The sequence below is a fragment of the Diuraphis noxia genome, unplaced genomic scaffold, assembly GCF_037042655.1.
Source record: "Diuraphis noxia isolate RWA-SAM2 unplaced genomic scaffold, SU_Dnox_SAM2 contig0004, whole genome shotgun sequence".
Classification (NCBI taxonomy): Eukaryota; Metazoa; Arthropoda; class Insecta; order Hemiptera; family Aphididae; genus Diuraphis; species Diuraphis noxia.
Window position 1 is genome coordinate 12,645,828 of NW_028301714.1, and position 12,227 is coordinate 12,658,054.

At 24.6% G+C, this 12,227-nt stretch overlaps 1 protein-coding gene across 4 annotated transcripts; it reads right to left on the bottom strand.

The window, feature by feature from the left end:
• Window positions 1–3,405: 3,405 nt before the first annotated feature.
• On the bottom strand, window positions 3,406–12,181 carry LOC107173578 (uncharacterized). 4 transcript variants are annotated; one of them, XM_089227457.1, is made up of 16 exons: window positions 11,603–12,159; window positions 11,453–11,543; window positions 11,276–11,388; window positions 11,020–11,211; window positions 10,797–10,952; window positions 9,645–9,713; window positions 9,342–9,567; window positions 9,209–9,243; window positions 7,831–9,112; window positions 7,092–7,222; window positions 6,854–6,997; window positions 6,730–6,774; window positions 6,520–6,632; window positions 6,324–6,456; window positions 5,239–5,328; window positions 3,406–3,717 (listed from the first exon to the last, which is right to left on the bottom strand). In XM_089227457.1, the coding sequence occupies exons 1-16, from the start codon at window positions 11,669–11,671 to the stop codon at window positions 3,715–3,717; spliced, it is 2,892 nt and encodes a 963-aa protein (XP_089083583.1). In that variant the 5' UTR covers window positions 11,672–12,159; the 3' UTR covers window positions 3,406–3,714. The 4 variants fall into 4 exon arrangements, with proteins under 4 accessions (XP_089083583.1, XP_015379650.2, XP_089083584.1 ...); XM_015524164.2 differs by lacking the exon at window positions 3,406–3,717 and adding an exon at window positions 3,745–5,169 and having other exon boundaries at window positions 11,603–12,153; XM_089227458.1 differs by lacking the exons at window positions 3,406–3,717; window positions 6,730–6,774 and adding an exon at window positions 3,745–5,169.
• Window positions 12,182–12,227: the final 46 nt, after the last annotated feature.

The window sequence follows — 12,227 nt, forward strand, 5'->3', positions numbered from 1 at the left end:
TAATAAAAATTTAGCTTTAATGTATTTTATTGCATGTATTTTTGGTAGACCGTGTACTATACTTTGTGATGTTACCGGTAGACCGTATACTATAGTTTATTATATATAATAGTCTATACTCTATATCTATTTGGCTTACATGTTCTATTAAACAACAAATTATAATTTCATCAAAAATCCTTACTTTAAAGATATGGCCCTTGCAACTCTGTGTATTATTCTACATATAGTAGACAAGTGGCATCCCATAAAATCTCCAACACTCATATAATGCTTAGCAGTAGCACAAAATCTCAAAAAAGTCAGAAGTTGATTAATTGGAGAAACTGATTGGTTCCTTCAGTTTATGAAACATTAATATTTATACATTTAGTATTAGGTATCTATTTGAATTAACTAATCTGTTGTAAGTAGGTTATTAGGTACTTACAAGTCATTTAAATACTCCAAATCTGTTTCAATGTATGTTAAGACAAATAAAACTGACTCTTCACTTAAACGAAAACGACGTTTAAATGCAATATCGTCTAGTGAAGAAAAAAAATCTGATCTCTGATATATCTGTTTTGGAATACCAAAAAAAATAAATTCTAACTCTATTGCGTCGTCATCTAAAACCTCAAAAATATCTAAATACTCTTCGGGGATATCCAGTTCCATTTTATTTAGTTCTGATATTATAAAGTATATTATAAGTATAAATTATATTACCTACTATAAGAACTGACACTAATATAATAAAACACCATAAAAAACAATAGTAAACTGTAACAGAAAATCTGATAAATTATAATTTATGATAAAAACGATTACAAGTCCTTAGCTAAGTCATGCTTAAATTAATTAAGCCACAGTTCATCATTGGTTTAATTTAAACCTCCCTTAAAATAATTTAAGATAGTATTTGAAGACTGTGCAACAAACTTAAATTTTAAGTTGATCTTAAAGTAGACTTAAATTTTAAGTGTAACTGGTGCAAACGGCTAATAGGTATCTTTAATTTTTTCAAAAATAAAAAATTATTTTTTAAATTTTTCAGTAAACAATTAAATTAAATTAAAAATTAAAATACATGTAGCCCTTGTCTATGTGAGTCTAACAAAAAAATACTGATGTATGATATATTTATTATCTCAGAAGATATTGTATTGGATAAATCCTCGTGGGACACTGTATAATATAGAGGAATATAATATTTATTATTATTATTTTTGTACATACAATACTTAATCGAATATATTAATTTTCTTTCATAACACACACACCACACCACTTTCATGCATGTGTCTTAATATAAATATATTCCAATTATTAATTATTATTAATAAATCATTGTGATAATAATTTTTAGTTTAGAAAAAAATATGTATGCTTTTGCACTAGTACCATATAATAATAGTTAAACAGAAACAACCCTATGGCAGGCATCTGTCTATTGGAATGCTGTTAAAATCAGACTTAACATTGCCACACACCCTTTCCCCCCTCCAAAAAAAAAAAAAATTTCACCACTACATATCAACAATTAAGTTATTTTGTTCCAATTTTGTGCTATTAGCTTAAATTAAGATAGAATTGACATATTGTGAAATTTTAATTTAAAATGCAAGGCCACCCAAACCAACTCATAGCTTAACTACAGTCAAAATGTCTTCCAGGCAGCCCTACACAGTTTCTTAACCAATATTGGTCGAGAGACTTTCTCAAAAACTTAACATAAACTTAAGATTCATGTATAGGTAGCTCTACTATGAACCTCCTTTTCACCGTCCCGTCACTGTCATTCCTCCCTCAAATTTACTCATTGTACATAGTATAGATTGTAAATATTCAATAAACATTATTAAATAAATAAATAAAAAAAAAAACTTTAGGGTAAGAAAAAACTGTATCTAAATTGTTGTTTTTTTTTTACAATTTATCAACGTATAAGTGAGTTTTGAGTAAGTATATTTGTAAATTATTTAAAAAATGTGTTTATTATTTTTATTTAATTTATAAAAACATAAGCACCCCAGTCCCCAATAACAGAATGTTTTTACTAAATAGCACAAAACATTAAATATTATATAAAAATAAATATAATACTAGACCTATTAATTTGTTAATTTTATATAACAGTAAGTTAGTTGAATAATATTAATAATATATTGTGTATTTTAATTTTTAATAATAGTAACAAGATAACACATTAAAATAGTATAAGAACAAGATCATAGTGTATTAGTGTGACATTAATGTAGTTTCATGTGTAGTATCACAAATAATTTTAATTGTAGAATAAAAATAATCAAATGTATGTAAATATTGTAAATCAAAATCATTAAGTTTAAATTTAAAAAATTACCTAATATGATATATTTATATAATAAATTGTAATTATATTACTTATTACTTTTATTTTTAAATAAAGTAAAGCAAATAAATTACTTTATATTTTATTAACAAAAGATCAAAATTGTATAACATTTTCCTACATGTGAAGTGTAAAGTATTTTAGCCTACACCACAATGGTTTAGAAGTAGACATACCAGACATAGGTTTATATATTATAAGTAGAGGTCGGATTTATATTCTCTTAAAATCCTTAAAATATGATGTTTTTATGTCGCATAAATTAGGCAATATATTCTTTTAAAATACCAGATATATGATGTTTTATGTCCTTTAATATGCAAAATATTCTTTTAATATTAAAAAAATTCAGTTTAAATTTATTTTAGCTAACGAAATAATTTACGTGCTATCGTCATCGATAAGGAATACCTGGAGATAAATTTTTATTAAAATCCAGAAATTAATTATTTATAAACAGAATTATTTAGTGAACATTATACCTATCAAAGTGCTGATATACGTAAAATATATTCATTATATGCCGACATTACAAAAATATTCTCAAATATTCTCTAACGTGTTAAATATTCTCTAACCCATAAAATATGCTATTTTATGCAGAATAAATTTTTTCCTATGAATTCTGTTTTTCATGAATCGTAAAGATTTCTCACTCCCACTTAACTGCATAAACTAGAAACAAATATGTAAAATCATAAAAATCCGACCTCTAATTATAAGTCTATGATACTATGCAATTCATTTAAAGTAACTAAAACACTCATCATTATGAACATTTTTAAAACAATTTTTCCATTACCTAGTTTTAGATCTCAACAAATCATCTTTGAAAAAGGTATGTTTTTAACAATTTTTTAAGTTGTTTGTAAGTTTGTTAGTAAGTTTTTTGAGTTATTTACTCTTTAGAATGACATCATCAATATTTTATTTCATATTCTTAACCAGAACATTTTGATATATAAAAATTATACTTTGGACATGAAATTAATTAGTTGAAGTTAGTATTTGATGTTCAGATAGGCAAAACAGTGGACCAACAACAAAAATCATAGAACCATTCTAATATCAATACTTCAAAGTTTAAATACATTTAACTTATAAACTACTTGTCCAAAACTCAATTTAAACATATCCAGAAGTTCTTAACATTGATTTTTTTAGAATAGTAAAATGTTTGTATAAACATGTAGCATATAATTTTTAAATAGTAGGTATTTGTGGACTTGTGGTGTTTACTGGTATGATCTCACATGATTAGAATCTTTTAACTGAAGTTTGCAAGTAACAGCCAAATTCAATGTAAATAATTTTTTTAAATATTTAGTATTTACCTTACGTTTGTCAGTCATCAATACTTACTAAAATAAAATAAATATTATCATTAATAACATAACATTTAAATTATATTCAAATATTAGAAAATATTTTTATCAATTTGTGTACCAAGTGTAAAACATTCAAAAGTAAACATATAATACTTTCATTATTTAAAAATATTTTTAAATTATAGTAAAAGGCGCTTATTAGGAACACTTTGGGACTAAGGTGAAATGTGTCAATTAACCGATTGTTTCTAATTAGCGATTAGTTTATACAAGCGTATATATGGTATAATATAAGGCCGGTCCATCCCGGGACAATTTGTTTCAATAACGCAATCGTCTCAATTATCCGTGTTCCTAATAAGCGGCTTCTATTGTATCTTATAAAAATGATTCTTTTTTTACAGAACAAATATTTTATTATCTTATATGCATATCCCTATTATTTTTTTTATATATTTAAAAAACAAACAAATTTTTATTTAAATATTTAAGCTAATAAACTATAACATTTTTACTATTGTAAATCATAAAATCTGTTAAAATAAGGAATACTATTTAAAAATCGAAAATTGGTTCAAAAATACACAAAGTTATGGAATTTCAACTATTAAAATATATCATAGTGAATACATATTATGCACACATCACAGTGGATGTGACTTTTATAAATTAATTTCTTGATTTTTTAAATATGTTGAATTTTATTATACTACAACATTTAAGGTACAAGTGGTTTTTTTTAAAGCCAATAAACCAAAAATTATAAAATAAAATGTTCTTCTTGATAACATTTTTAAATTATAAGATAATGAATATGAACAACCATAAATAATATTTAATATTTTTAAATAATTACTAATTCATATTCATACAATAATTATTTGTAGATTAAAAATAAATAACGAAATAAATAATATAATCATAGGTAAAACTAGATATTTTGTTATTACACAAAAATATATCAAAATTGTCTTTTGCACAAAAAAAATCATTCTTTGTTACTTTCAGTATTTTTTGTGACAGAGCTTGTAGTACACATTACTTAGTATGTAATTACCACTCATTAGGTGAAAATTGTGTACATATATATTAATTTTTTTATTATTATAAATGTTGTTATATTTATACACCTCTGTAAATTGTGTAAGGTTCTACCAGGACATGTGACCAGGTTTAACCTAACTTAACTAATCCATAGTTTTACCCATGAATATAATATTTAGATGACCAAACATATAATAAATAATATGTTAATAATAACATAATATAATTACCTATTTTAGTAACAAAACAGGATTACAAGAAATATAATACAAATCAAAAATTTAAATTACTATAAAATAATTGCACTATGAAAAAAATTGCTTTTGAAGAATTATGTATGGAATGATGATAGTTTTGTGAAGAAAGAACTGTTGAGATGATATATTATAATAATTACACTTTGCTTCTCGACAGTTAATATCACAGTCCTAGGGTTTTTAACTTAAGAAAACATATTTATTCATTTTTTTTTTTCATAAAATATTAAAATTAATAAAATCATATATTTACCAAAGAAACTTTTTGTTCTTCTTTCTGTAGTATTGTATTCAACTGGTTAGAGTCAAATTTCACTATAGCAGCTAATACTTTAGCCAATACCTGTAGCATTATACAAAAAAAAAAAAAATGAAAAAAATTCATAATTTTTTAAAATGTAGTATATGTTAATAAAATCTAGGTCTTATTATTCCATACATTTATGGCATATGCACATAAGTTATTAAAACCAGAACTTATATCCAATTTTTGATATAAATAAGGTATTTGGAAAAACTAAGAGTCCTAAGTTTACCTAACCTTTTTCCAACTCCCATGTGTGCTAACGATTTCAAGGCTTGAAAATGTTATAAAAAATCTCAAACCTATGAATATTTCATCCAAAATAGATATTTTAAAGAAGGGTTATTTAAAAACTAAGTATGTGAAATGGATGCTATAAAATAAATTACCTATAGTAATTTAACAATATTTATTTTTATCTTAATAGCAATTGCTTATGCTTGATTATAATAGTTAAAAGATCTGACTATTAAATTATCACTGTACATAAAACATTAATTATTAGGAATATTATTATAGGCAATGTTTCCACCTTAATAATAAAAATTCATTATAGGTATAGTTTTTACTTATAGGCAATTTTATACCATTTCACATGTGTTATTAGTTTGCATTGAATAATTTCAAACACACAATACTTGTGAGGGAAACACACTATTATCAGAGTGGCAAGGATAAATTTAATTAATGTAACTGAAAATGTGCGTATAAATTGAGCGTATAATATGTGTAAACATGAATGTGGACCCCTATATTCAGAAATTATTAAGGTTAGGAACATGCTAAAACTTGAATATTATATTAAAATTTAAAAGCATATCGCTAATTTATAAAAAAGTATCTGTTAACTATTGAGAGGATACCATTGCCATAAATTTTTGATGCCAGTCATTTATTTTATTTTATTGGTAATCTTTTTATGAAATCAGTTCCTCACTACTTAAAATTAAAAACAAAATTTGGTTAGGTTTAACAAAATTAGAAATTAATTTTTAGGTAAAAGGTATATTTAAAATTTAAATTGTATCTCTTACCATAGGTTGTTTTCCCATCATATACTCGTATAAAATATTTCTTAAATATTCCATTTCACATCCATCTTTATTATTATCATCATTATCATCATCGTCTCCTTCATTATTTCTATGTTTATTATGAATTTCATTTCTATTGGGTAAAATAGAATTATAGTATATAGCATGAATAAATACAAAACATTTATTAAATTACCTGTACATTTTTTTTAATTCAGAGAGTTCTTTATTGAGTTTAGTTATTTGACGTTGAAGAGCTTCTTCTCTTTGGGAAGTGGTCTCAACATCTTGAATCATTTTTTCAAGAGTCTAACAACATAAAATAATATCTTAAATATATCATTTAACACATTTTAAATGTTTGAAACAAAAAACGAAAAAATAAAGAAAGTAAAGGAAAAAGCACCTCTTCATTTTTACTATCAGCAGTCATTAACCGAAGTGCATTATGCTGCAAATAAATAAAACGAAACAAAAAATCAAAAAAAAAAAAATATATAAAAATCAAAAAAATCAATAATTTTATTAACTTTTTGTTCATTAGTCCATTCATTAGTTAAAGCTTCTATTTCTTCTCTGTGCTCTGTATCCATCATTTTTTTGTAGTTGTCCATTTTCTCCAACCACTTATTTTCAGTTTCTATTAGCTTATCTGTCCATTTCTTTTTTTCGCTCTAAGAAATACACTTATTTGAAAAATAGTTACTAAGTAGTTTTTAATAAATAATAATTAAAATTAGAACAAATTATCAAACTATTATCACTAACCACTTGATAATTAGAATACTCATCCTGCAGATTTGTATATGTTTTTTTTTGTACTTCTATGCATTCTTGTAACTCCTGTATAGTTTCCTTCACTTCTGCTGTAACTGAGCGGTGTTCACTCTTTTTATAGTCTAAATAATTAAGAATAATATTAATAAACAGGTACTACCAATACAGATAAAAAACGAGTTACTATTAACATTAATTCTAAGGCTTATATTTCTTTTGTGAATTATAGCACTATATTTAATTGGTAACAGTTGATTTTCATACCAAATGATAATATTAATATATGTCAGATATTTTCATAGCTATGACTATTTAATGCAATGTTAAATGTTTCAAAAATATAAATAAGAAAAATATTATTTGCAAGAACAAATTTAATGACAGATATTTTACTATTTTTATTATCAAAAAGAGAATTTGAAATATTGTGTCTGAAATATTAAAAGCCCCTCATTTTCAAACTCTCATTTCTCACAGTACCAGACAACTCATCCTAAATGTAAATAGCTAATGATCTATTAAATTATCTATATAACAACTTTAAATCCTATGTTTGTAAATTGGAGTAGTGTCGAAGGACCCTTCCTCCCTCATAGTTGCCACATCTAGCATACAAATATCAACCTATTTACTTATTGTGTATATAAATTGTAAATATATATAATTTTTAAATCAAAGTAACCATTGAAACTATGAAAGTTTTCAATAAGTAAATATATTTCATACTTACTTTCAATTTCTTCTTGAAGTCTATGAAAATCTAATTTACTTTTTTCTAGTTCATTACTATTTTGAGATATCAGAAGCAGTACACCTTCATTATATTTGTCAATTTCAATTTTAAAACTATCTAGACTTTGAACACACTCAGATTTTAATGTCAAATATTCATTTTGAATTACTTTTAACTTTCTTTTCATTTCAGTCATATTATTTTGGTACAATTTAATTTTAGATGAGAACTCGGCTTTCAAATGTTTTATATGTTTAACAAATGTCAATGAACACTCTGTTAATTGCTCTTCTGCAAATGACTTAAGATTGACAAAGTCAATTTTAATTTTTTTTAGCATATCTTGGAAGGTCTGAAGCATTTTTTGTCGTTCTTTTTTTAAATAAGCATTTTCTTCAGTAAGGAGATTGTAATCTTTAATTACTGACTCAATACTGCGTTCTTCAGAAATTTTAGTTAATTTATCTTGATTTAGTTGACATAAAATTTCTTTATTTAAATTATTTAACTTCTGAATTTCTAATTGATTTTCCTCCATTTTCGTTTTCATTGTATCGATAACAATTTCCTTTTCTTTTTGCAACAATTTAATAGTATCTTGTAATTCATCATTTGATTTTTTATAATTTAAAATTGTCATCTTTAATTCTTCTTCAGATTCTGTAAGGTTTTTATTCTTTAAATTAATTTCATCAATATGAGTTTGAAAATCTAAGTTTTTTTTTTCATTTTCTTTAAAAGTATGTTGTAATAATTTTAATTTATCTTTTAAATGAGAAATTTCTTCTGATTTTAGTTTTAATTCTTCTATACATCTATTCTGTTCATCTACACGAATTAATTCATTTTCTTTGACTAGTTTTTTAGATTGAAGTATTTGATTTTTTAAATCATGTATTTCATTTATATTTTTTTCATAATCTTGTTTAAGTTTTTCCATTTCCTTCAGTTTAACTGTTAAATTTTTAATTACTTGGGATTTTTCACCAATTTCTTTTAAAAATGTATCGATTTTCTTTGAGGCTGAAATCTTATCATCATTTAAACTCTGTTCTAAACTAGAAATAATTGATTTATAATTGTTTTCTTTATTCTTTAGAACTTCCCCCATCGAAATATTTTTTTGCTCTTGTACTTCACAACGGTGTTCCAAAGCTTTTAATTGATTTTTCAGCTCTTTTACTTCATTTTCTTTAAACTCGAATGCTGAAGACATTTCACCTTCTAGCTCATTAAGTTGCTTAGTTATTTCTTCTTGAACATTCTGGTTCAAATTTATCTAACCATGAAATAATACATAATAATGAATTAAAATTAAATTTGATAAAATAATGTATATTATGTAATTAATAGGAAGAGAATCATTTTTCTATACCTGATATGAATTTGTAGACAAATGACTAGCTTTTTCTGGAATTTAAAATAAATTAAATTTATAAAATGTTGAAAGCATTGTTAGATTCATTTACATTTTAGTTAACACAAGTTGTTTCTAGTTTATAACTAACCTTTTAATAATATTTGATTTTCCATTTGCAGTCCATTTATGGTTTTCTCTAATTTTTTTATTTGGTCTTCTTTGGTTTCAAGTTCTTTATGGATTGCCATTTTATTTTCTGCTAAACTTAACAAAGTGCTCTCTTCACTTTTTTTTAATAACTCAATTTGGTTTTGTAGTGATGCACACTCTGATTTTGTTAAAGACAATTCATCATTTAATCGTTCACATTTAGCCTAAATGTTTATCACATTTAGTTTTGTAATTTTTATTTATTATTAATGAAAAAAAAAATATATAGATATATATGTACCAATAAATCAACAGATATATTAGAAGATGATTCACACTCATCAGAACTGTTTTTTCTTAACAAATCGATCTAAAACATAGTAAATACCGAACAATTATAAAACGTTATATCTAGACTTATTAAGTGAATATTTATTAAAACCCCTATTTTAAGTCTTAAATACATATTTCTAACCAAATTTAATTTACAAGCAATTAATTTACATATAAATTTGCATAATTTTAGAGTAATTGTTAAAACGTGGTAAAACATTTTATTTAAAAATTCACTTATGTCACATACAAACATTTTTTTAGATTATTATGGGATATCTACAATTTAAAATAGCCATATTGCTAATTTTAGGCATATTATGATAAATTAATGATAGGTAATAAACATATTTATAGAATTTAAATTTAAAAAAATGTATGGAACAAAGCCTTTCATATCTTGAAGATAATCATTTTTTTCATGAGGTCCCTACTTACATCAATGAGTGTATACCACCAGGGTTGGAGAAAAGTGGCACATTTGTCAAATTTCAATGACACACGAAAAATTATGATATTCATATAATGTTGCTTATAAAAAATTCAAAGATACAAATTATATACATTTAAAAAATTATAATATGCCTATGTAAAATTGATTATGTTACTATATTTATTATGTTCTATTTAATGTATACAAACATGGAGCACATGAAAAATTTTCAAATCCTGATTGCAAAAATTTGGCACTAGACCCCAAAAAAGGTTTACCACCCCTATAATATATACAATATACCAAAAAAATATGATAATGCACTAATGACTAATGATTTATAACAGTTTAAAAAAAAATTTAGAAACATGTGTTTTTTTTTTCTGACACTAACTTTGAATATTTTGATGTTTTTAAGTGTATATAAAATCGCTTAGCAATACATTTTTTCATGCTAAAACTTCCAAGTCTTGTTTATAAAATAAAATATTATTGAAGAATATACTATTTGAATATCTGCTTGACAAATATCACTGAATTATATTTGAATATATTCACAAAACATCCTATACCTATGGAAAGTCAAATAAACCTTCACAACCATATGTTAGAATTAATGAAACATTCTAAATAGTCATTTACTGTTTAAGCTCTTAATATTCTTAACAAAAGATACTAAAATTTTACTTTGGTATTAAGAGTAGATATAATATGATCTCTTTCTTCTATATCATTTCTTAATGCATCTTCCATATGGGCCTTGGCAGCTTGTTCTAAAGTACACTGTTCTTTAAGCTCTGCAATCCTTTGAAGTAGTTTATCTTGAGCCTTTGTCATAGTAATCTGAAAATAGATCAAGAGATAAAATTATGAAACAAAAAATACATTTACATATCTTAATATGAATTACTTTGTCTTTATCATGTATGGTAACTGTTTGTTTGAATTTATCCGCTAATTCTGTATACTTAAATTTATGTTTATGGTAACGACCGTAAAGTTTTTTATAAGCAGCATATAAATTTTCTTTTGTAATTTCATTTGCATACTCAGACACAACACTTACACTATCATCTATTTCACTTGCTGATTCAAAATCGGTCTAAAATAAAACTTTATTAATTGCATATGGCTATCATAATAAATAGTTTCAAATACCAACTTACATGAAGTGAAAGATGATCATTCACTAGTGATGAGGAAGATTGACTGAATTTACCGAGATCAACAGTTGTGCTTTCACTGACGACAACTCGGGCTGGTGAATTCTTAGGCGTTTCTATAAATTAAAACCATAAAAAATATTTTGAAACGTTTGATTGATTTTTTTGTAAATTAGATACCTTCAATGTCATCATTGATACAAAATTGAGAATCTTCCATTTCTGAATTCAGTGGAGATATTGTAGAAAAACTACTCCAATTTGGGCGATTCTAAATCATTAATAAAATAATAAAATTAAAACAGATTTTTTTTAATACTATGGCCTTACTTGTGGTAAAGAATTTGGAGTTTTCGGTTCATCGTTTTTTCCAATCGATCCTTTTAGTCTTTTGAACATCTTTAATAAAATATTCAGGTGGACTCTCTCTAATACGATAGTCGATGATTGTCGTGATCGAAGTAATGAAAATATTATGTTAGAAATATGGCTTATCAGTTATCATTATCTTTTTCATATCCACGTTATCAAATATTGTTATTTTGACATGTCACCACTCGTCTCGGCTAACCCGACCTCTCCCATAGATAATAAATTAATAAATATATATATATATATATATATATATATTAAATATTTATTTATTATCTATGAATATTAAAGAATAGATCACAGATATTATAGATGACTGGACACAACAATTAGTCGACAAGGTAGCTCCATCAACTTAAGAAACTGCATTTTTGCTACATTTTTTTTATACGTCACATATTAACAAATATTTAGTTCCATAAGCATCCACTTTGACAGTGCTAGTTATGCTATTGCTAAAAGAAAAATACTCTCTGCACACCGCCTGTTATATTACATTTCGTGGTCAACCTCTCCACACCCTCTAACCATGCCTATACGACGTAATTTTATAATTTATTGTTCTATGATAATAGTTGTGGAA